The sequence below is a fragment of the Penicillium samsonianum genome (assembly GCF_028829775.1).
Source record: "Penicillium samsonianum strain IBT 33392 chromosome Unknown utg000004l_segment0_segment0, whole genome shotgun sequence".
Taxonomy (NCBI): domain Eukaryota; kingdom Fungi; phylum Ascomycota; class Eurotiomycetes; order Eurotiales; family Aspergillaceae; genus Penicillium; species Penicillium samsonianum.
Window position 1 is genome coordinate 3705708 of NW_026643262.1, and position 22178 is coordinate 3727885.

At 46.9% G+C, this 22178-nt stretch overlaps 9 protein-coding genes across 9 annotated transcripts; 5 read left to right on the top strand and 4 right to left on the bottom strand.

Annotated features, from left to right (window-relative positions):
- Window positions 1–162: 162 nt before the first annotated feature.
- N7471_008325 (wax synthase family protein) lies at window positions 163–1383 on the bottom strand (the record flags this gene model as incomplete). Its single annotated transcript, XM_057281044.1, has 1 exon — window positions 163–1383. The coding sequence occupies one exon, from the start codon at window positions 1381–1383 to the stop codon at window positions 163–165; it is 1221 nt and encodes a 406-aa protein (XP_057135304.1).
- A 997-nt stretch (window positions 1384–2380) lies between these two features.
- Window positions 2381–2920, bottom strand: N7471_008326 (uncharacterized protein; the record flags this gene model as incomplete). Its single annotated transcript, XM_057281045.1, has 2 exons — window positions 2381–2550; window positions 2611–2920. 2 exons carry the CDS (start codon window positions 2918–2920, stop codon window positions 2381–2383), a joined length of 480 nt encoding a protein of 159 aa, XP_057135305.1.
- A 1612-nt stretch (window positions 2921–4532) lies between these two features.
- On the top strand, window positions 4533–5169 carry N7471_008327 (uncharacterized protein; the record flags this gene model as incomplete). Its single annotated transcript, XM_057281046.1, has 2 exons — window positions 4533–5060; window positions 5116–5169. The coding sequence occupies 2 exons, from the start codon at window positions 4533–4535 to the stop codon at window positions 5167–5169; spliced, it is 582 nt and encodes a 193-aa protein (XP_057135306.1).
- Window positions 5170–5719: 550 nt separating this feature from the next.
- Window positions 5720–6919, bottom strand: N7471_008328 (putative acetylornithine deacetylase (ArgE); the record flags this gene model as incomplete). Its single annotated transcript, XM_057281047.1, has 1 exon — window positions 5720–6919. The coding sequence occupies one exon, from the start codon at window positions 6917–6919 to the stop codon at window positions 5720–5722; it is 1200 nt and encodes a 399-aa protein (XP_057135307.1).
- A 3634-nt stretch (window positions 6920–10553) lies between these two features.
- Window positions 10554–12731, top strand: N7471_008329 (uncharacterized protein; the record flags this gene model as incomplete). Its single annotated transcript, XM_057281048.1, has 1 exon — window positions 10554–12731. The coding sequence occupies one exon, from the start codon at window positions 10554–10556 to the stop codon at window positions 12729–12731; it is 2178 nt and encodes a 725-aa protein (XP_057135308.1).
- A 1385-nt stretch (window positions 12732–14116) lies between these two features.
- Window positions 14117–15100, top strand: N7471_008330 (uncharacterized protein; the record flags this gene model as incomplete). The annotated part of the gene is made up of 4 exons (XM_057281049.1): window positions 14117–14119; window positions 14558–14594; window positions 14644–14855; window positions 14909–15100. 4 exons carry the CDS (start codon window positions 14117–14119, stop codon window positions 15098–15100), a joined length of 444 nt encoding a protein of 147 aa, XP_057135309.1.
- Window positions 15101–15188: 88 nt separating this feature from the next.
- N7471_008331 (uncharacterized protein) lies at window positions 15189–18361 on the bottom strand (the record flags this gene model as incomplete). The annotated part of the gene is made up of 5 exons (XM_057281050.1): window positions 17539–18361; window positions 17316–17475; window positions 17135–17265; window positions 16905–17075; window positions 15189–16855 (listed from the first exon to the last, which is right to left on the bottom strand). The coding sequence occupies exons 1-5, from the start codon at window positions 18332–18334 to the stop codon at window positions 15189–15191; spliced, it is 2925 nt and encodes a 974-aa protein (XP_057135310.1). The 5' UTR covers window positions 18335–18361.
- A 1462-nt stretch (window positions 18362–19823) lies between these two features.
- N7471_008332 (uncharacterized protein) lies at window positions 19824–20078 on the top strand (the record flags this gene model as incomplete). Its single annotated transcript, XM_057281051.1, has 1 exon — window positions 19824–20078. One exon carries the CDS (start codon window positions 19824–19826, stop codon window positions 20076–20078), a length of 255 nt encoding a protein of 84 aa, XP_057135311.1.
- Window positions 20079–21245: 1167 nt separating this feature from the next.
- On the top strand, window positions 21246–21959 carry N7471_008333 (uncharacterized protein; the record flags this gene model as incomplete). The annotated part of the gene is made up of 2 exons (XM_057281052.1): window positions 21246–21281; window positions 21339–21959. The coding sequence occupies 2 exons, from the start codon at window positions 21246–21248 to the stop codon at window positions 21957–21959; spliced, it is 657 nt and encodes a 218-aa protein (XP_057135312.1).
- Between the last annotated feature and the right edge of the window lie 219 nt (window positions 21960–22178).

Genomic DNA, 22178 nt, shown 5'->3' on the forward strand with positions numbered 1-22178 from the left:
AAAGATCCCCAAAACCTGTCTGCCGATTTAACTAAGGTACTGAATATAGGAAGGTCCTACATATAAGGCTAGAAAGTAACTGGAGCATAGTTCATTCAGTAATTGCGGCTTTAATGCTATAAGTACCGTATGGATACATGCGGTACAATATACCGGGCGCCTCTACTGTTGAGCTACTTGCATGTTCGACAGGAGTTGCCTCATACTTTGGAAAGCCAAAGACTGCCGATGGATTTCGGGAAAACGCCACATTGGCACCGTCCAGCAGAAGAAGACGCAAACCCAGACATACCCAATAAATCTGCCTAGCCAGCTTTCTTGGAGGGTCCGAAAATCGTGCTCTCGAAAAGCTCTCCGTGCTAACTGGCGAAGCGTCTTGACAAAAAGGGACTCGCCCATACAACCGAGAAAGTTGAGTAGGAACCAATAAATATTCAAGTGCCAATCAGGGCTGCCACGCTGCCAGTCTATCAAAGCGTGGGCGGCGCCTGAAAGCCCAAATGCAACCGAGGCAATGATTGCCTTATGGGCGAAAGACCGAGGCGACTGCCTAAGTATCCGAAGGCTGATGTATTCTCCAATGCTCCTGTAAGGCTTCATGGGAAGTGTGTGCCAGAATCTTGACCAGAAATTTCGCAGCCCGGCTGCCTGGGAGAGGTCACCAAAAAGTGGCGGCCAGTCCTCTGGATCATCCAGGCCGATCATAACAAACAGTGCGGCCATCATGGCATTTGTCCCGTCGAGGTACACAAACGTCGCCCAGAAAGATGAGAAGGTGACGAACGTTACATTTAAGCACTCTCGCGCCGTGAACCCGTTTAGAGGACGCCAGAGGGATTGTTGATATGGAGCAACATCATCCGGCAGGAGGTCAATGACAACTTCGTCAAATAGCGCAGGGGAGATATTTGTTTGAATGATGTAGTATATGAGAAGCTTGGAGAGTTGTAATACAAGGAATATCCCGCGAGACTGCTTCTTCGGCCGCTCCTGCGAGGTCTGATTGGTTGGATGCGTACGTATCAAACGTGGATTCAGCCAAATTCGGCGAAAGTAACCGAAGTCGAAGCAGGTGTTGAACCCAAGCGTCGCGGGATCGGAACCGGATGGGCAAGGTGGTGGGATCTCTTCGAGGTGTAAGGTCGATATAGTATGCAGGACATATCCTGTTAATGCTTGACCCCAGACGAGTGAGACGCCAGAGGCAAATGGCACATGGAGTACCGCAGACAAGGAGAGGAAGGCGGGTATTAGAATCAACGGCAGCAGCGCCAGACGCTGTCCCTGTTTTGGTGCGTGCAAAGAGATGGCGAATGCAAGTCCAGAAAGACCAAGGTATAGCACTGGTGGTAAGGCTTGGATTGCTTGTTCCAATGCCATCATTCTTTTCATGCCCCGGTACCTTCTGTTCTTTAATCGGGGGTTTTTTTTGCGGCAAAATGGCGCAAAGTCAGGTGCGGCACACCTGATATAATGCGCGCACCCTTCTCCGGTGCGCCCCCTTATCTCTGCCGAAAATTTCTAGGGGTGTCAATTTGAACATGGGGCCGGCGGGAAAGGCTTGCGTGTGGAGCCGCGCCCAGGTGTCGAGGTGGAGCGGTGGAGCTGGCCCCCGGCCCCAAATGTGCATGATATACAACGGCTCCCAAAACACACCATATATACGCGCAGACATAGCTCCACAGTATTTCAGTACACTCACGCAAATACAATATCCGCTTGGGGCCATTTGGATGTTCCTATTATAGACACTCCATTTGCCACTACTGTGGGCTGACATGGGACGCACCAAATGTATGTTCTAATCACCTCCCTTCTTACACCACTTCAAAACGACATTTTAGGAGCAATGGACCCATAGAGTATATATGTACTGCTAATCTAAGAGTCTATAACGTTCTTCACACCACATGGCATAGTACTAGAAATGTTGGAGATGATCCAAATCAAGCTGGCCCCACGCCTCCTGGACATACTCTACTAGAAAATAACACATCTCTATAAAAACATCGTTGCAGCTATTTTAGCTTGCTCTACATATATTATTCCCTTGCCACAATGACCGGCCAATGGATCGGCTTATGTTTCATATAGAAGATATTCTGTGTGCCTTAATCATCTTTACATTGAAAGTGTTACGGAAACGTGATAAATTGGGAAGGCATGGCCCAAATTACAAAGTTTAGGTCTACTGTCCAAAGATAGGTTGTTTGGACCAACAAATATAAAAGTGGCGGTGCAGAGATGACCCCACGCGCCGGTATCAATTCTAACCTAGACAATATTGGTCTATCCCAAGCCCAACAAGCCAATCATATCCACACCCCTTATGTACCTTGTCCACAGTGATAACTAACTGGGAAACTGTACCCCGTTGTATCTAAGCGTGGGTGTTCAAAGCGTCTTCCATCTGGTGGACATCATCATCGGTCAAACCAGTGAACCGGACCGCATTGTTGCTGAGCGGAACCGGGTTGCCCTGATCGAACTTGCCAGTAATGACGGTGGCAAGGACCATGCAAGCCGGGGGCATGCCGCTGACAACGACGGCTGAATATATTTGTTAGCTAAAAACGGCCTTTCTAGCATTGCAATGGCGAGACTACTTACTGCCAGGTGCCTCGCCGTTGAAGTCAATGGTCGAGGTAGTGAGTTGCTGGTGGCATTGCTCCCAGTCGTACTTGGTGCCGTAAGATTGTCTCTTAACACGGCTGATAGGTGCTGCCTCCAACTGGTTCACCTCTCGCTTGGAGTTGGCAACAGCAGCAGAGACACCTCCGGTGACACCACCGGCGGCGCCAATAACACCGCCGATGGTTCCAAGAGCAACGTCAAGGGAGATTGTGACCAAGACAGCCGAGCCGCTTTGGACGGAGGCAGCAATGGCGACAGCGCCGAGGAGAGTCTTGAAAGAAACCATATTGAAGGTAGTAAGAAAGTTTTTGGAAGTAATTGAGGAGTTTTGAGCGAGGAAGAAAGATAGTGTTTTAAATCAATGGTAGGCTGGGAGGTCACTCAGCTTTATACCTTCGTCTCTGGTCCGTGACGTCTCTAGTCCGTGGATCTAATTGTCCTTCTTGGTCGTGAGGAGGATCGGAAATGAAGATCCCCGAGGGGCTGTGTTTTCATTGCAATGTACTACTATCTAATTCCTTTGCCTCTATAGTAAGTTCCGGGCTCCAGTGTCAACTCCACCCCGGCATTCCTGATTCCGCCTTGACCTCACTGCTTGAAACTGGAATTTGTGTTGGGGGCCGGGACTATCTTACTGACTTGTAACATATTGTGCGTATGATGGTGCATCTGGTCATATAGAAGCGAGAGATGTCTCCGTGGTACTTGCCGTTCATCATGAATACTGTGCTTCTCCACAACCCCTTTTTGTATATAGATACGACTTTATCAACATGGATCGTTGATATAAATTGGACTAGGCCCTTACGTCCATACTACAATGAGAGTACCAGGCTTCCTATTGTGTGAGTACGAACGATATCCTACGTATGGCACTAAGGATACTGGCCTCCATACTTTCTGTGGGCCAACTGAGGCATTAATCATAACTATCACTCAATCACCGAGTAAGATGAGATCATGCGAGACTTTTCTGAGGAAATCATGAAACTCATAATCCCGTTTTAGTTGGTTTTGGCAACGCCCCCAGTATTCTGTGACGCTATATGTCCTTGATGTGGAGTGAAAATAGCCTACCAATGAACCAAGGGGGGGCCAGAGTTCAAAGAGTCAGGAAATCATAATAGTGAGCATAGCTATCTTTAGTACTATAAAAGGAATATCTTGTGACTCGTCAAAAGCTCGTTCTATACTATGTTGTCTCTCGTGTATAAAGAGATTGTTTTTGACTGCACATTTATACTTTAACTTGTATAATTCTAGGCTGCCTGTTCTGCTAGGTAGTGTAAAGGATATTATGTCACACTAACATTATTATCCCGTATACAATACCAGACCAATATAATATTGGCCCCCATCCTTACCTCTGGCCCCCCATGAAAGGCTTGGTTCACTTAAGCGGAGAGCCTGATCCACACCTATATTATGCCAAGCAAAATGGACTAGGATCGGCAATCAATGCCAACTTTTCATGAATCACTCATGGACCAACCAGTCAGGGACAGGACATGCGACATTTACTGGCAATTTGAACCCCACACTCTTTTCTTAGTTCCATGATATTCCCGGCCCCCAAGTTCCGTGCTGATTAAACAACCTTGTGAGCACTGTTTCCGCCTCCCTTCACGGCTATTCCGCTGCCACACCTCAACTACCGAGCTTCTTTGCGTATATGCAGTCTGAACAGACCCACCACACCACATCACACACCATTTCAAGAGGGGCGTAGTCTGTAGTCTCTTGCTGTCAGTGTATAGAGACGCTACCCTCCTATTCCTCTAAATCTTTCATACTATTTGTCCCCACCCCCTTTGTCCTGTCGCATCTCAAATATTTACACCTACTCACAACAAACGTCTACCTGGTTTTACTTCTCTTGGCACCTATATTCGGCCACAATGGATGCAGATCTTCAAGCTCCACCTTCACCAGTCTGTTTAACCGAAGGCCATACGACCGAGCAGGAATCCGTCGTATGGGTAAGGGTTCACGACCGCCATCTTCAAGACATCACGATCGCGCGTGATGACGGCAAGAAGCTCTTTTCCGTCGAAGGCCCGGGGGGCTACAGTTCGATGACGCTGAGACGACCTTTGAAGGATGTCTCGGGCCGGCCAGTCTTTGACCTACGGCGTAAGATGGGGTGGTTTGTAGAAGACGCCAGTGGTAACAAGATCGCCGAGTTTTGCCATAAGAAGTTCTTCACCTCGCAACACACGGCCATTGACGGGAAAATCTTGAGCTCCGGCGCGCTAGTCGAGATGCGACCGCGCGATGCAATGGGGATGACGAACTATGTTAACATTGGCAATGTGACGATTGCGGAGATCTCGGTCCATTCGAACAATATCAAGAAGCGTTTTGTGCGGAATCGGGATATCTCGGTCTTTCGGGTTCGGGTGGCTCAAGGGGTAGACCTCAGCTTGGTATGTCGAATATTTATGGGATGTTAGAGGCATGACTGATAGTTAATGGTGATAGGTCGTCTTGATGGCAATGATTCGAGCGGAGATGGCGCATGTTTGGCAGAAATAGGCCGCCTGATTTGCCGTCTGACACTATGTGCTCGATGGAACTACGGTCTTCAGCGTTAATATAGGAGAGATCCGTTTACAAAGGGTGCTTTAGAAGGCAACGTGGATCACTGGGACACTTCGGACGAAGGAAAAGCCGGTACATGTACATAGGAGGATAATGTGATAGATATAATTGTTGGACTTTGTGCTCACCCTGGATCAGACAGCTTTTGTCTTCGAATATCACATGTATACGTAGGGAATGAATCTGTTAGAATATATGAGATGTCAAATGTTATAAATCGCCTATTGAACTCGAGATCCCACGGTGTTCATTGAGTGGAGACAAGAGCAGTGTTGAACTCCACGATGGCTCAATGTGAGCTTGATTCTTTGTGCTGAGCCCGAATGCTTCAGCATAAAACGTTGGCCGGGTCGGCACGATAGTGGTGTGCTGGGAAAACAAGAGGTTGGTGTATGCAAGCAAGTTCATAGCCAGGAAGTCCCCAGGATGAGATAGTGGATGACCTTACCCTGTTTGTTGTATCCAGTGAAATAAAGATCAAGCCTTATTGGCACCAATCGTCAATCAACCGAACAAAGATTTGCTCCGTCTCGTTGATGCTACCAATATCGACCCATTCCTCCTTTGCATGCAATCCTTCACCAGCCTGACCAATGACAATGGTTGGAATTCCCACTTCACCCAGAAGAGCAGCATCACACCAGATAGCCATACTCTCAATGGAAGGACGATATCCATAGACATCGGTGGCAATAGCAGCGGTCTGTTGGACCAGCGGGTGCTCGACAGGCAATTTCTGCGACGGTCGCGACAAGGTGATGCGAGGTTCAGCGTACTTAAAAGTGGGCTTATCCTTGGCAATTGTAGCCAGAATGCTCTTCATATCGTGCAGAATAGACTTGTCCGTCTGAACAGGAATGGTTCGGAATTCAACCGTCACGGTACATTTTGCTGGGTATGAGGATGGTTCTTCGCCGCCATGGATCAGACCGCAATGCAAAGATGCAGGCCCAATAATGTCGTCGACTGGTAGGCGACTTTGGTAGTTTTCCAGCGCAGTGAGAAACCATCCGGTCTGAAGGATTGAATCCACACCGGTCGTTGGGTCCGACCCATGGGCAGCAGTCCCTAGAATATCGACTTCGACCCAGATAAATCCCTTATGAGCAGTGATGAGAATACGATTGGTAGGTTCGGGAATGACCGCCCCGTCCGCGCGCCATCCAGCGGCGATGAGGTCTTGGGTTCCTTGAGAAGCGTCTTCTTCATCCGAAACAGCGGCAAAAATGACATCTCCACGGAGGGGGGTTTTGCGGGCTTTGATGGAGGCAAGGGCTGCCATTTCGGCGGCAAGACCTGACTTCATGTCCAACGCACCTCTGCCAAAAATAGCGGGGCGACCATCTTTCTCAAGAATGTGGCCCGATAGAGGCTCATGCTCGTAGCTGTTCAAGCTCACGGTGTCGATATGGCCATTGAGCATAAGTGACTTTCCTCCACCTGAGCCTCTGACCACACCCACAATTGATGGACGGCCCTTGACAGTCTCGATCCGATGATTTTCAATTCCGCGATGATCCAACCATGCTGCCAAATAATCTGCAATCTGGGTCTCTCCCGCGCCCGGTGTGGCGGACAAAGTCACGTTTGACGAATTAATGTTTGTCAGAATCTGGGTCAGGATCACAGAATCATCGACCGTCACATCGAAGGGGCCTGAGAATTGGGATTGTGCGGTAGACATGTTGAGTGGGCTATCCAAAAGAGATGATAGGAGATGGGTGTGGGCGCAGCCCCGTTAATCTAAGCCCAGCGACGCCTTCCATGAACAAGCGGCGCCTTCTATGAACAAGTGACGCCTTTTATTGACTCCAATCGGGGTTTTCAGGATATTTTCTGTTTTTCCTCTCCGAACTTTTCTAAATTCGAATCTGAAATACGTCGAAAGACTTTCCGAAAGTGACAAGACTCGTAAAAAGCTTGGGGAGACCCGAAATACTAACGCCATTAAATAGGAACTATCTACAAATAAAAGTACTACCGATTGGAAAAGGCATGAAAATGCCGCTTAAGCGGCCGACAATTCTTGTATCAATACAAACGAGAAAGAAAAGCCGGGGTTAAAAATAAAAATCAAAACAAGCAAACATGATCAAGTCAGAACTAATCGTCGTGTTCTCCTTCAAGAAGGGAGCTTGATCTGAATATATTCCTCATCTCGTAACTCGTTGGGATGAATGTGTTAGGCATAAGCTGTGCAGCAACCTCAAAGTCAAGAAGTGTGACAGTCCTACTCTCTCTTGCATATAGAACATTGTGCATACCGGCATCGTCGAGACGAATGGAGATTGACCGAACCGCGTGTATGAAGTGTCTTTTTAGGTGTCTTCTAGGTGCACACGAAGGTGGTAAGCAGCATAAACCGTACGGAGGACTTTTCTATATACAACTAGGGATAATTGTGGACATCGACTGAGCCATGGTACATATGACATTAAAATTTCTCTATATTATTCCACTTAATGAAATTCCAACCACATACGACCATAGGGTGTGGAAAACAGGGCTTCCCGTCCGCTCAGCCGTACTTAAGCCACACGCCGGTGAGTTAGTAGTTGGGTGGGTGACCACCAGCGAATCCTCACTGTTGTATGTCGGTGTTCACCCGTTTTTTTTGATTCGTTAGGAAATCCCCTCTTGCCGCCCTACTCTTCAGTCCATTCAGCCCATTCACCTGAATGCCCTGAACACCACTATTCTGCACCTGAATATCCTGCACGCCCCTGAACCGCTGACGTGTCCTTCCCCTCCCGTACTGATTTTTTCTCACACGCATGTTGTTTTGATCATAACAGGCTACTTCTCGAAACGCATACGTCACAAATGTGCAAGCACATGCTCCAAAGAGAACCTCTTCTTTACCAGCTACCATCCTATCATCTGTCTTCCAAGAGACTCAACAATTTATTTATAAGACTTTTATTACCTGCCAGATCATGCAAGCAAAAGAGTGCATTTCATACAAAATATTAAGTTACAAAGAGGGAAGAGAGAGGAAGAAAGGGGATTGGTTGGTATATGGGTATCTATGGCCCAACCCTGCAAACATTGCAAAGATCTCCTTGCCAAGTTCAGGAGGAAACCCTCAATTTATCTTGCGGTGTAAAGCGGCATAATTTAGATTAGAGAAATCGTCAGTAACTGGGATGATTCAGCCTCGTGGTGGACACGAAGCGCAGCAGCGAGCGGCAAGAAACAAAATGCTATTGGCGTAAGCCGCCTGCACTTTGCCTCCACCCAACACAAAAAGAACGCACCTATCTCTGGTCTAATTTATTGCTCGTAGATAAAGTCGCCCATTGTGGCGTAATCAATATTTTGCGGCAGGTCGTATGTAACCCGGGGTAGGGCGATTTTGCAAGGCACGGTGTACCAGCCACGAGTCTTCATTAAATTGCTGCAGAACATACATTAATTCGATATTGTGGTCGGTCTGTTCTCGCAGGAACGTAGATTACAATAGATGCTGTGCCAAATATGAGCCTTACTACACCAGATACGCAATCATATAGCGACTGCTCTGTGTCAGGGTATGTGTCAGTCCACATCCCTGCAAATATGGCTGGTCATACGATAAACCGCAAGGTTATTGGTGCTTCGTACGCCGATGTAGGTAGCCGGGACTCTGCCATAATGGCAGCACGAGAGCGGAGCATCGGCGTCGCGCCCACGATATGCGTCAGCGTAGTAATATTGAACTGCCGGCCCCAGGTAGTCTTAATCGTAGGCCGTAATGAGATGAGAGTAAGGTATGCAGCTCTCAGTATTCTTAGGTTTAATACTCCATGCGGTGATGGTCTCAATATATGCCAAGAATCTCAACTCCTACGGAATTGAGATTAGCGGCTCTAATGCAGTTTGACACGCGGAACACTTATCAGCTATTTTAATCCAGACTGCTTTCAGTCAATGGGATCTGGGATAATAGAATATCTTGTGCTGTCACCTCCAGTTCATCTTCTCCTATCTGTTTCTATAGGGCTATATATATTCATTTGAAGCTAATGTAGTTTGTTTTGCTCGCTTATCAAAACACCTCAAGATTCTTTCCCCAAGCGTCTATCATCTTCGGTGATCTATTGCAATAATTCCAAACACTACGAAAAATAAAACGACTCGTTTCCAACGGCTTAAGTGGACGCTTCAGCATGGGTTCTTATCATAATGTAGTAAATGACAGGCGATGCTTCCGTCTGATGGGGTGATCTGCCAATCGGATTGCGGAGTGTCCCGGGAGGTGGGTTTCCTGACTGGGTTCTTTGTTTGCTATGGATAATTCTATCTCTAGCAAATAAAGAGAACTGCGAGCAAGGATCTGATAGAATAAATAAAACCTAAGTAGTTCCCCTGAATCCCTAGACCTCACTGATTTCCCTCCCATTTCCGGAGCCTTCTCTTAGATCTAAACCTCTATCCGGAAAGCGCCTACCACTCATCTAGTCCCGAAATGCCGAAGAATAATATTCTGCCCGAGCTCTTGCCTAGGCAAAAGGGATCGAGCATGCGGTATCTAGAAACAGACTCGTCGACAAAACAACACCGGCGAGTTTCTCTGGCCTGTACCGAGTGCCAGAAAAGAAAGTCTAAGGTTAGAAAGATCGTTCCTCCATTCGAGGATGGACCTAACCCAGTGTAGTGCTCTGGTACGACCCCGTGCACGAAATGTACGACCGAAGCTCGCCAGTGCTTCTATAATCCAGCTGGTGATCGAAGACGCAAGGCTCATACCGCCGAGTTGTTAATCTTCCGTGTCGCCCTTTACCGAATGGCTGTAAAGCTGCGCTCTGGAACACCGGAGGAGATATCACGGTTGATTTGGGGGATCCAAAACCTGCCAACAGATCAAGATGTAGTCAATCATCTTGTTAACGGATGTTTATTACATGAAAATCTGGGAATTCATTAAGAGATCCACTGATTGAAGATCAAGCCACGTCTAACATCGAGGGAAAGGAAGCATTAGAACTAGGTCAATGTTATTTAATTATCAATAAATTAGATATAATTGTCAATCACTCATAGATTGTCCATCCATTTTATCACCTGGTTGACCTTCATAAATGATTGCAGGATATCTATCCCCTAAATATGCTTCAATAAAATTCGAACAGAAAAGGCAGATGAGCCCCTTATTTTGTGCAACATTGAAGGTCACCGTTCGAGTCCTGATCAACTGACTGATATGCTGGCTGGCTAGACTGGCAACGGGCCCGGACAAAGGTTTCGCCGAAATATTGATCAGCTGATAAGCCAGCTAGGTCAAGCCTGGTCGCACCTGGATGGGCATCCCTAATCCCTCTCTTCCTCTCGATAACTTGATGGCCAACAACAGCCCCACCGATTACAAGAAACTATTTTTGCAGGCCGAAGGGCGTCGGAGACAGGAAGAGGAGAGACGGAAGCAGGCTGAAGAACGAGAAAAAATTGCCGAGGACAAAGAGAGGCAGGAGAGGGAGCGCAACCGACGAACAACATTTATAGAACTCATACGCTTCTGCCACAGCTTACTCTCCCGGCCGTTGAGGGTTGAAACACCATCTCGCTCGACTACAGGGAACATACCCCTTCCCACCGGGAAGTACTGTCCCACGCGACTAGCACCGTGGACTGATTGTTCAGCTCGACAACAAAAGATCTACAGCTCTGTGTGCAATTACCTACAGCCAACCGAGGAAGCCCGAGCAAGATTGTTCACACCCTTGATTGCGCTTAAGGAGGATGCTAGAAGATTCGATCTCCGGCCAATTAGCAGTGAACAGGGCCTCGAGAACTACGAGCGAATCGCTGTGGAAGATCATGTCCGTGATATAATTGCAGAGCTATGCAAAATCGACGCTGCTCGAGATGAGTTTGGACTTGGAGATGGAGTCTGGTTCGACAATCACACCAACTCTTTCAACCCACACGGCGGTAGCGAAGCAATTGCAAACCAGCCATCGGGCGTACATCACCCTCGACCTGACCAGTTCTGTATCCACCGAGTCGATGGCAAAACCAACACCCTCCTCACTACGGTTGAATACAAGCCGCCCCACAAGCTTTCTATCGAGGCCCTTCGCGTAGGGCTCAGGGAAATGGATTTGTGGAAATGCATGGTCAGATCAAACAAAATCACTACAGATCGCGCTGAGAAATTGAAATATAACGCAGAGCGGCTCGTATGCTCCGCCATTGTTCAGGAGTATCATGTGATGATTCAGGAGGGACTTGAGTACTCCTATGTCACGAATGGGGTCGCCCGTGTCCTTCTCCGCGTTCCATACGACGATCCTAGCACATTGTACTACTTTCTCTGTGATCCTAATAACGAACAAGGTCTCGAAGAGCCGAAGACATCTATTGCTAGAGTTCTATGTTTGTGCTTAATGGCGTTCCGTTCCCCTATTCGTGATCAGGAATGGAGAAATTCCGCACGGTCGCGGCTTCCTTTATGGACAACTAGCTTTGACCACGCTCGTTCTCAGATCCCTAAGGAAGTCTTGCAGCAAATCGCTCCGCATTCCGATAGTACCAACTCGGAGTATGTGAGTCCAGAAACGAGTACAGACTACCAACCATCATCGCCTCCACTAGAGTCTCCAACAGTAAGTCGCCGAGTGCCCACGAGGTCTCGAGCTAGCTGTGCACCCTTAGATATCCGACACCGGACGCAATCGCCAGACTCATCAGGCTCGGACTCGAATCAAGCCCCTGGGCGCAAACGGGGCTTCAGCCAAGTCACACCGTCCCCTTCTGCGCAAAGAGCGGCTCGTCAACGCGGGGCTAGGAAAGACCAAGGCAGCCATTCTAAAAGCCATGACGCCCAATTTTGCACCCAGCGATGTCTATTCGGCCTGCAGACTGGAGGTATTCTAGACGACGGTTGTCCGAACGTGGAGCTCCATCGTCGGGGTCAAGATGTCATCAAACATACTATCGCCTCAGATGATTTAGTGCGTTTACTAAAAGCACAGCTAGATGAAAACATTGACCGATGCACACCCCTTGGAAATTGCGGGGCATATGGTGCGCCATTTAAACTCATTTGTGCTATATATGGCTATGTTGTCGTTGGAAAAGGGACTTCGTCGGATCTCTGGAAAGAAGTCTCCCGCGAAGCGCAGGTATATCAAATCTTACGGAAGGCTCAAGCATCCGCTGTGCCTATTTTCCTCGGTACAATTGACTTGGCAAAAACTTATTTTCTCCATGGGGCTGGAGAGATTCGTCACATGCTCGTCATGGGCTGGGGGGGCGATAGCACAGCAACGATGGAGCTGACGCCGGGACTTCTCAATCATATTCACAAATCGAATAAGGAAATCAAAGCCTTGGGAATCGTCCACGAAGACCTTCGGCTTGATAACGTCCTTTGGAATGAAGAGCTCGGGCGGGCGTTAATAATCGACTTTCACCGCTCTACATTGAAATATCGGCCAGCTCCAGAGCGATCACGAGGAAAGAGACCTCTGTTGCGAACAGAGCCAGGCGATGCAAAGCGTTTACGCATTGTATGACATAAGCGGTGTCTTTCTTGTATACCAATAGCTATTCCATATTGCATTATAATGAAGCGTTTCTGTCACTACCACTACGTGTTCCGAACTAAACCCCTTCCAAACCAAGATATACGCACGAATCTTCTCAATATCAGTCGAATCATCCACGAAGCTGGGGAGAATGTATGTATCCCGATGGCAGGGCTTATAATCGAAAACCAATTTTCTAGGAAATTGGCCATTTGCTGGATAGAATCATTGGATCCTCCCCAGATCAAATATGTGCTCGGCGCTGCGCTCTATGACCAAGGAACATTTGGCCCAACGTCAGTCCGGAGAATCAAGAAAAGGATCAAGGACAAGATCAAACATCATTCGCGAGCTGGCTGGAACTAATTAATCAATTTACTGTATGGTGGTAAAGAAAATGGTGGTTGAAGTGAAAGCGTTAAAAAACCTTCCTATGGACGGCGTACCATCTATATTAAATGTAACGGCCGGTTAGGGGTTAGTTTTACACAAGGGTTCACGTGATTGTAGATTCTCACCGCAAACGTAGGCGGTATAAAGACCAAAGCCATGCCTCCTTCACTTCATATCTGTTGTTGTGGGTCTCACAGCCTACGATTTCTTGCCAAAGGCCATGCTTATCCTCCGTGGCCCAAAATCAATGATCATGAGACCTCAACGATTTTGATCAGCAATACAACCCTGACACCAAATGACAATCTCGTTTGATTTCTTTTACTCTCTTTTCAAGACATAACAACGTCCGCACTCCACAATCAACATTTCAACACTACACTACAGCGCTAGAAACCAATCCCTGGCGCATACTATGGAATTAGGCAAAACAGCGGCATCCACTTATAAGTCCGAAATAGAGGTTATCCGCGTCACTTCATACCACCGGCGTGACTTCGATCTAGCGGTGGCCCGAACAAATCCCCACGACCATATCCATGTATTGGAAGTTTTTGACTCACTCGGTCTCCGAAACCGTCAAAGGTAAGGCAATGATCCAGGTATTTCTTGATTTTCGGTGTTGTGAGAGTGAGTAGCGGAAAATGGGCTTTAATCTCAGCTGGAAGGTCATTCAAAGCACCCCACTCCCATTTTTCGCCTGTGTGGTGTCCAAGATCAACGACTAGTAAAAGCAAGTTGCGTAGTTCAAAACGTCGATAAATTTTGAGAAGATCACAATAACCTTCTTTAATCTGTAGAATGCGTCTGGCACGCCTCCTTGGATCGGAGCAAACTGTGGCTCACTTGCAGTAAAGAAATAACTGGGTGTGCATTGTCTGGGGACACGGAATATTGCTTGTTACTTCATGCGTGTGGCTGTTGCAAGGAGGTCGAAGCAGATCTATCCAACTGTTGTCATTCTCCGGCTATTTGCCACAATGGTATTGTTTATTGATTGGTATATTAGCCTGAAGGTAGATTAATCAGCACTATATTTGGGTGACACTTCATCTTTCTCTTCATGTGATTCGTGGCTGGTTGGAGAATGCACTGACCACCACATGCCCTAGGCGGATCATTTCATGCTGTCTTTACCGGCACATCGCCCCCAATGCCAGTAATGACAGAGTGAGAATCACCCACGAGTCGCGTGACTGCCGCACTGACCGTGAACTGACGCTTCACTGGACTCAGTCTGAATATCATTGGATGACAGCATTTTATTTTGGACAGGGTCTCGGACAATAAAAATTAATGGCTATGACGTCGCTTTTTGGTCTGACGACCGGCCCGATAGACGTTGATTTTACAGTGTCATGTGATTTAGTGCCCAACCTTAGCCGTGGTGATAATCACTTATTTACCCCTCTTAATCGCAGCGTGAAGACAACAAAGTCTTACCTCCGCCCTCGCAAGGTATTTCAAATTCCCGGCCATATTGGATTTAAACTGATCTTAACCTCAGGAGCTCGATCTAGAACCATTCTTTCGCACTCGATGGAACCTCGACGACTGGACGATGTAGCCGATGCAGCTGAAGGAATCCGAAAAGAGATCAAAGTATTACTACCACAAGTCACAACAATTGAAGAGGATGAAAAAGGAAATAAGAAGTACGGCGGGGATGCGCTTTTGATGTTGATTTCCCGTATGAAAACCGCCCTCGGTATTGATGAGGTAGGCACGAATATTATTTGTTACTAGACAGACCATTTTACTAATCCAACTAGAACTGGGAAGGACGCTTAAGGTATTGGAAGAATCCTACAAAACTAAATCTTCCAAACTCGGCATACCTTATTCCAATACCGAAAGGAATTGAAGTGAACGGGTGGTTATTGAAGGAAGGATGGTTCGTACAAGTTAATGTTGACCCAGTCGTGGGTGCGGGTACGACTACGCTGGTTGTTGCGCCTCGCTGATGTGTACCCATGGCTCAAGCAAGAAATGGATTCGAGGAGGTTCAAATATTATCATTATTCTGTTTTATAGTTCATATTACTGAAAGTCTCACATTACTGAAAGGCTCCTGTTCGGGGAATAAGAAGCATTCTGGTGGATGGGGTCCGAGAATCCAAGGGCGTGGTGACTATTTTCCAAGTCCCAAGAAGAATTGCCCTCTCTGGACACAAGTGAAGAACGAAATAATAAATGGTACCGGGTCTCTGGGGAATTACCCGAGATAGCTGTGGCGGCCTCCTGGCCTGAGCCCAAAGAGGGTAGTGGCGAGTGGCTGCTTAGCGAAAGATCCTGCTGTAGAAGGTTGGAAGTGCATTGTTGCCACCAGCTAGTCGACGGTGGTTGAAGATTATTCGCCGGAAGCCCTTGCTGCAGTATATCATCAATGTCCCAACCGTATTGTTGCGACCAGTCAATCGACGGTGGCAGTGGAGAATTATTCGCCGGAAGCCCTTGTTGCAGTATATCATCAATGTCCCAACCGTATTGTTGCAACCAGTCAGTCGACGGTGGCAGTTGAGGATTATTCGCCGGAAGCCCTTGCTGCAGTATATCATCAATGTCCCAACCGTATTGTTGCGACCAGTCAGTCGACGGTGGCAGTTGAGGATTATTCGCCGGAAGCCCTTGCTGCAGTATATCATCAATGTCCCAACCGTATTGTTGCGACCAGTCAGTCGACGGTGGCAGTTGAGGATTATTCGCCGGAAGCCCTTGCTGCAGTATATCATCAATGTCCCAACCGTATTGTTGCGACCAGTCAATCGACGGTGGCAGTGGAGAATTATTCGCCGGAAGCCCTTGCTGCAGTATATCATCAATGTCCCAACCGTATTGTTGCAACCAGTCAGTCGACGGTGGCAGTTGAGGATTATTCGCCGGAAGCCCTTGCTGCAGTATATCATCAATGTCCCAACCGTATTGTTGCGACCAGTCAATCGACGGTGGCAGTGGAGAATTATTCGCCGGAAGCCCTTGCTGCAGTATATCATCAATGTCCCAACCGTATTGTTGCGGCCAGTCAGTCGATGGTGGTGATGGACGAGTGTGAGAGACATGTTCATTCTTATACTCGTGTGGCTCACACCCACTATTGCAAGACAGGTTCTTCGAGTAGATTTGCCCCATTCGAGAATGGCTTTCTTCACTATCGGTGTGTACTGTATTAACTTGCAAGTTGCATAACCCAGATTTGCTCCCTTGCTGCTGAGCGATATTATTGGGGGAAAAGGTCCGTCTGAGAGTTGTGCTGGCAGATGATGTTGCCATGTTGGATGATGAATTAGATTCGAGATCTAGCGTCCCATTCATCGCGAAACAAAGGTTCGCTGTAGAAGGTTGATCGGCACGAGTCTCCAATTCGAAATCGGGAATTGTTACCGCAGCTGATGTTCGACTACGTGGATCCCTTGGCAGCGCGGTATCAGGTATGTTCCCCCCCCGATGAAACAATAGATCAACATGTGACTGAGGAAGTATGCTCTGTTGTGCAGAGTGGTTGCTGGTCAGGGGGCTAGGGTTTGCATAGCCGACCCTGGAACCTACCATCTCTTCATTTGCATCTATGTCCAGTAAACCTTCCGTCGGACTGGATGTACTTGTTGGGAACTCCTCGAAAAGTCCATCCATTACAGAATCTGAACATGAACCTGGTGCCGATGGAGTAGGTATGGCATGGATTGACCAATGTGATCCATTCAAAGTTTCAAAATAATCACCTATAAAGATCAGTCCAGGAAAAACGTAAACTTTTCGATGGCATCCTACCTTCTGGTGAGCCAGATGATACATCCCGACATCGCCTTTTCGACGAAGTTTCGGGTGGCCCGTTCTTCCGTTTCTTGTTTGGCCTGGTGTCGTTTGGCCCGGCGTCGTTTGGCTCGCTATTGGTTGGCTCGGTACTGCTTGACCAAGTTGTTGAAGTTCCATCGCATTCATCTTTAACCGTCAGCGGAGGGATAAGGGAATATATATATAACTCTAGGGTTGCGCTTTACCTTCGGGAAAGGCTGATTCATTCGCTTTTCGTTTTTTGGAAATCCCCACGAGGAATTGTTCAAGAGCAGAGAGCTCAAGTTTTTGATAATCTGAAAATGAATACCCTAGCACATCACAAATGGTTTCCAGTCTATAGCAACTAGGTCAGCCAAGGTACCACGTTCCGAGCAGGCGACCTACGGTACGTGATAGTCGTAAATCCTTTGGATGATAGAAGGAATTGCAAATGGAACTGATGTTTCTGGAAAGTCCTTTTGGTCGAAGTCTTTCTTAAGACTCGATATCAACACAGGAGGTTCAACGGTTGAGTGACGACAGAAATAGTCGACTTTGCGACCAACTTCAAGAAATTCCAAAGTTAGATTTTTTGACATAATTCTTTGTAAGTTTCATAGTTTCATACGCGTATAGATCATGTCCCAGCTACGTAACCCACACTGAGTCTTAGATAGGCGGTAAATGAATTGGTTCGCCCATTTAGAACCACGAATCAGCGCTTGGAATCGTTCTGTGCAGGCGTCAGACCCAAAAACGAATCGCATAACAGCGTAAACGGTTTCGGTCTTCATAATATGGGCTGAAACTGCACATAGGGAGCAGAAGACAAGCTCTCGGAAGCATGTTAATGGTCTGTTGTTTTGTATTCCTTCATTACTCAGTTCCGATACCGTCCCCTGCATGGATTTGCTAAACTTGCGGAAAGCGAATTCCGCAGGTGGCAGATTGTATGACAAGTCGTCATTTGACGGAGTCAATCCCCATATCATGTCGCGAATGATCTCTTGTCGTTGTACCTGATTGAAAGAAAATAAAGCTTTGCAATGATCAGATTCGGGTAGAGACTTGAATTTTAGACAAAGGCTCGATAGATCTCTCGCATCTTTCTTCGGGCGGTGCACTTCTCTGCCCGGTTGCTCAAGTACAACTTGCAATGCCCCCTCGCAGGATTCGCCCGAACTTGACCGATTATTGTGCCTGGTTATGGTAGGAGGATTGTATTGGCTCCCACATTTGGTATAATAGTTGTGGTTTTTGCAGACATCGCACGATCCGGACTGTTCGCTTGTTCTTTGCTGATTTGTTTGAGAATTTGGACGAGACGTATGAAGGGTGCTCTCTAGACTGATAACTCGTAATTCAAGGTGTCTTATATATGTGAGATCATCACCTTGACATTGAAACATGCGTTCAGAATTCATGAGTGGCGTAGAGTAGACACAATGAAATGATTCTGGGGATTGGAGAGTTACGAGATTCAGAATCATCGAGAGAGGGGTATAGGCAAGGATGGCTCGAGGCGGGGTCCGTGCGACGTAGCCTCCCCAGAGCTGCAAGCTGATCACATTTGAAAGCCCCGTCGCCCACCTTCATTAACCTTGGACTTCATTCTGTTCCATATGAGCCACTCCATTATATCGTTTACGGCGCCGTTCTCCTATCAGAATGTCCACGACTGACAAATTTGCCACGACTGGCAGCGTACATAGGATTAACAAGTCACCAGTCCTTGCTTCGAAATCAAAGAAATTGTAAGTTTAAGCAATCTATAACCCCAGATGAGATGGGTGTCAGTGTCTTACAATCCCCTATTGCTGCTTGGAATGTTCCCTTGTGCTGAATGATACTAACCGGATTTGGATCCAAGCATTGCTTGGATCCAAATCCGGTTAGTATCATTCATTTCTGCAGGATCACTCGCCAGGATGCATCTATTCAGGTCTAGAACCAGATGTGTTCCCGCTTCAGCCGCCATAAATCCACAGGTGGGAAATATCACTGTTGATCCAGGATACGGGAGGAAAGAATGGCCAGGCGAAAACAGGTCTATGCAGCAGGCTACTCTCGCGGCATTGTAGCCTCGTTTTTCTTTACTAACAAATGCTCTGGCTTTCCTTAACTAACTTCATTAAATTTATAGCACACTTGAATGGTCCTTGCATCTGCATATCACGCTTGCTGACATTTGCACCAGTTAGACTCGAACCGTTGGAATAATAAAATTTACATGAAGACCCATCACAACATCAAAAGCCATGAGCGCGTCACCCAAAAGCTATCTATTGTATCTATAGAGTACTTCGCAGAGTGTATTATTAAATTTTACTACAGTCGCGGTAACCCAAAAGTAAGCTGGGCCCAACTATTCACTGTTCATTTGAATGAGAATTCTTATTTGGTGATAAAAAACCATAATTATCAAGACGGTTCAAGTGGGCAGAGTTGTCGTTCAGAACTAGAGCTTTCCTATTTCATCAGTCATCTATATCAAATGGGGAAAATGAACGAATGAGAATGCATTAGGCGAGATCAATTTGTCTCTTCTATATCTGACTATATCTGACTTATTGATATATCTGGTCTTATAAAGGAGAACCACACCAACTCTTGGAAAGTATCTTTCTTTGTAAACTACTTCTCAATCTCTCTCAAGTGCCCATAACTACCTAATAATCTCATTGGGTAAACTTCTCTCTCAGAGGATACAGGTGAAGCCATGCTTTGATAATCAGTCATGATAACTCGCTAATCATACCCAAGTTCAACACGACCAACATGCCACGGTATACTGTGGGCGACCTGATAACGCTCCCTAGCCCTGCACAGCTAAATGTTGACACCGACACTTCAATATCAACAAAACAATGGACAAATGATTACCCTCCTCTTCATGACAGAACATTGACGATAATGCCACCAACAAGGCAAGCACTTGCAGCATTCCTGCTTCCCAGAGAAGGGACTGTGGCTCCTTCGGTTGGCCTTGAAACTCCAGCCTATATGTTAAACTCGCAATCGCTCGAACAGGCTACCGAAGGGGATGTGACACACGACTTTTTCCAGAATATCAGCCCTTTGGTTGAGCTCGCTTTCGGCGACTCGTCGTACTCTATTCCTCATCCCGGCTCTTCCCCTGTTCGTGGGGGGCCTAAACTCAAGCCATGAGCACTTGCGGGGTCGGATGTTTCAGAAAGGAAGATAGTTGACTACCAAATGACGATGGCCCATCGGAAGCAATACCTTGAAGGTGCTGCCATCGTAGGAGAGTTCAAAAGGCCCCGAGTCATTAAGAGAAGAGAGTGGATATTTGAAAGACGCCCATCCAATACAACAAACCGTCTTATGCAGGAGATTAGAGGGTATGTCCTATTCACTTTTACATTTTGTTTCATGTTTAATTGACTTCAAAAAGGTATGCTTATTTGTACAAATGCCCGCAAGCATTCGTCTTTGACTCGGGGACTTTGGTACTCTTACAGTTCCGTGCCAGGGATGTAGAGGATATTCGTGACCAGATGTGTCCTGTTGATATCTGTATCATCCCACGGGAAGATCTTGGACATGGTGACCAGTGCACGATGGCAGAAGGCCTACGCGCACTTGCCTTGAAAGGTTTCACTCGTCTTTGTGCAACTGGAAGCTTCACGCCCACAGATTTAGGGAGTAATATACGGTCATCAACTACATTGACCCTTGGTGGGCTTGAACGTCATTACGATTTCTGTTCTGGTCGGCCTTTCTGGGTAGATCGCCGTACCCGAGAGAGGTTTCTTGACCATCCTTCTGGATATTGGCGCGAGCTTAGGTTCGTGAGGAGTAGGGACGACGACCATGGTCCAGAATACAAGGGATACTGGTCATGGTTTGACCATGAGGGCCATTTTGTTGTTGATGACACAAAGAATTGTTTCCTTCCTTGACGCCTAGAGCAGAGTACACAGCAATGGAGAAGCCTATATATAGGCTCATGAACGCCGCTATTTCTTTTAATAATTAACCAATAATAATCCGCTTATTTGAGAACATAGGCGATCTCAACATCTAATATTGGTAGTGCTATCTAAGAGAGGGGGAGAGAGAAGTCGGTGCGGAGCACACCGATAAGATACCACAGGCAGAGCCAGTCCAAACAGTAGTATTATTACGAGGAGATGTTCAGATCTAACTGGCAGATCATCCTTACCAGGTAAGCGATGCCATTAACTATTTTTTTTTTGACCTCCCCTTGCATCTGTTGATCACATGACGTGGGGGGTTGATAAATATCTGAGGCGCGTCATTCCCTAATTTTCTCCGTGAACATCTCTCAATACTCCTATGCAAGTCCACACCATGCCTTCCCTTCCCCCAAGGGAGAATTTATCCAAGGTAGGTAAAGTGGGTGCCATACTTTAAGAGAAGACTTGATTAAGCTCATCGCCTCAGATAATGTACTTGGATAATCATCCAATTTATTCAACCAATGTGCAGCTTTTAGATGAACGCCGTACAGTTTATCGCTTCGCACTTGACCCGGGCTCATATCGACACTCAATTCCCCAGACTGTCACATCAGTCATTGTCAAACAGCAAAAGAATAATTGGGAGAAAGAATTTTGGAATGAGAAAGCAGTCTACGACAAATTGAAAGAGCTCCAAGGAAAAGTGATTCCCTTCTTTTTCGGGCAAGGTTATTATGATGGACTCCCAGCACTTGTATTGTCCGAGATTGATGGTGTTACTCTCTATGAACTGGCCCGCAGTAAGAACGACTTTCCTGCAGAAGCTTTGAAGACTTATCTCGAGGATGTCTTTCGTCAGTTTTCGGAATATGGTGCTTTGTATCGAGATCAGAGATTGGACAATTTTCTACTCTGTGATCAGGGCAGCCAACGATCCAGAGTGATGGTTGTTGATCTTGAACAAGTCGATTTTCCTGATCGCCTTCACCCCTGGGAAAGACTGATTAACTCGGACGGTGCAATGTCTATAATGCAAGATTTTGAAGATATGCGGTATCCGCATCGTGAACCATCTCCTGTACGAATCTGGCGGGTTAGCGGATGATTTTGAGATCAATTTTGACCGAATCGGAAGTTTGCCCACGCCAAGGACTGGGTATTCTGCGCCTACCCGCCCGCTGACATGGAAGATACAAGGGATTGCACAGACTGGAGGGTCAACACTTTTGGTACGTCTAGAATCCTTCGATTTCTTACGTTTACTAATAAAGGTCCTTTTAAGATTTCAATTGTCTTAACATTTTTAAAGAAGCTTGGAAGAGGC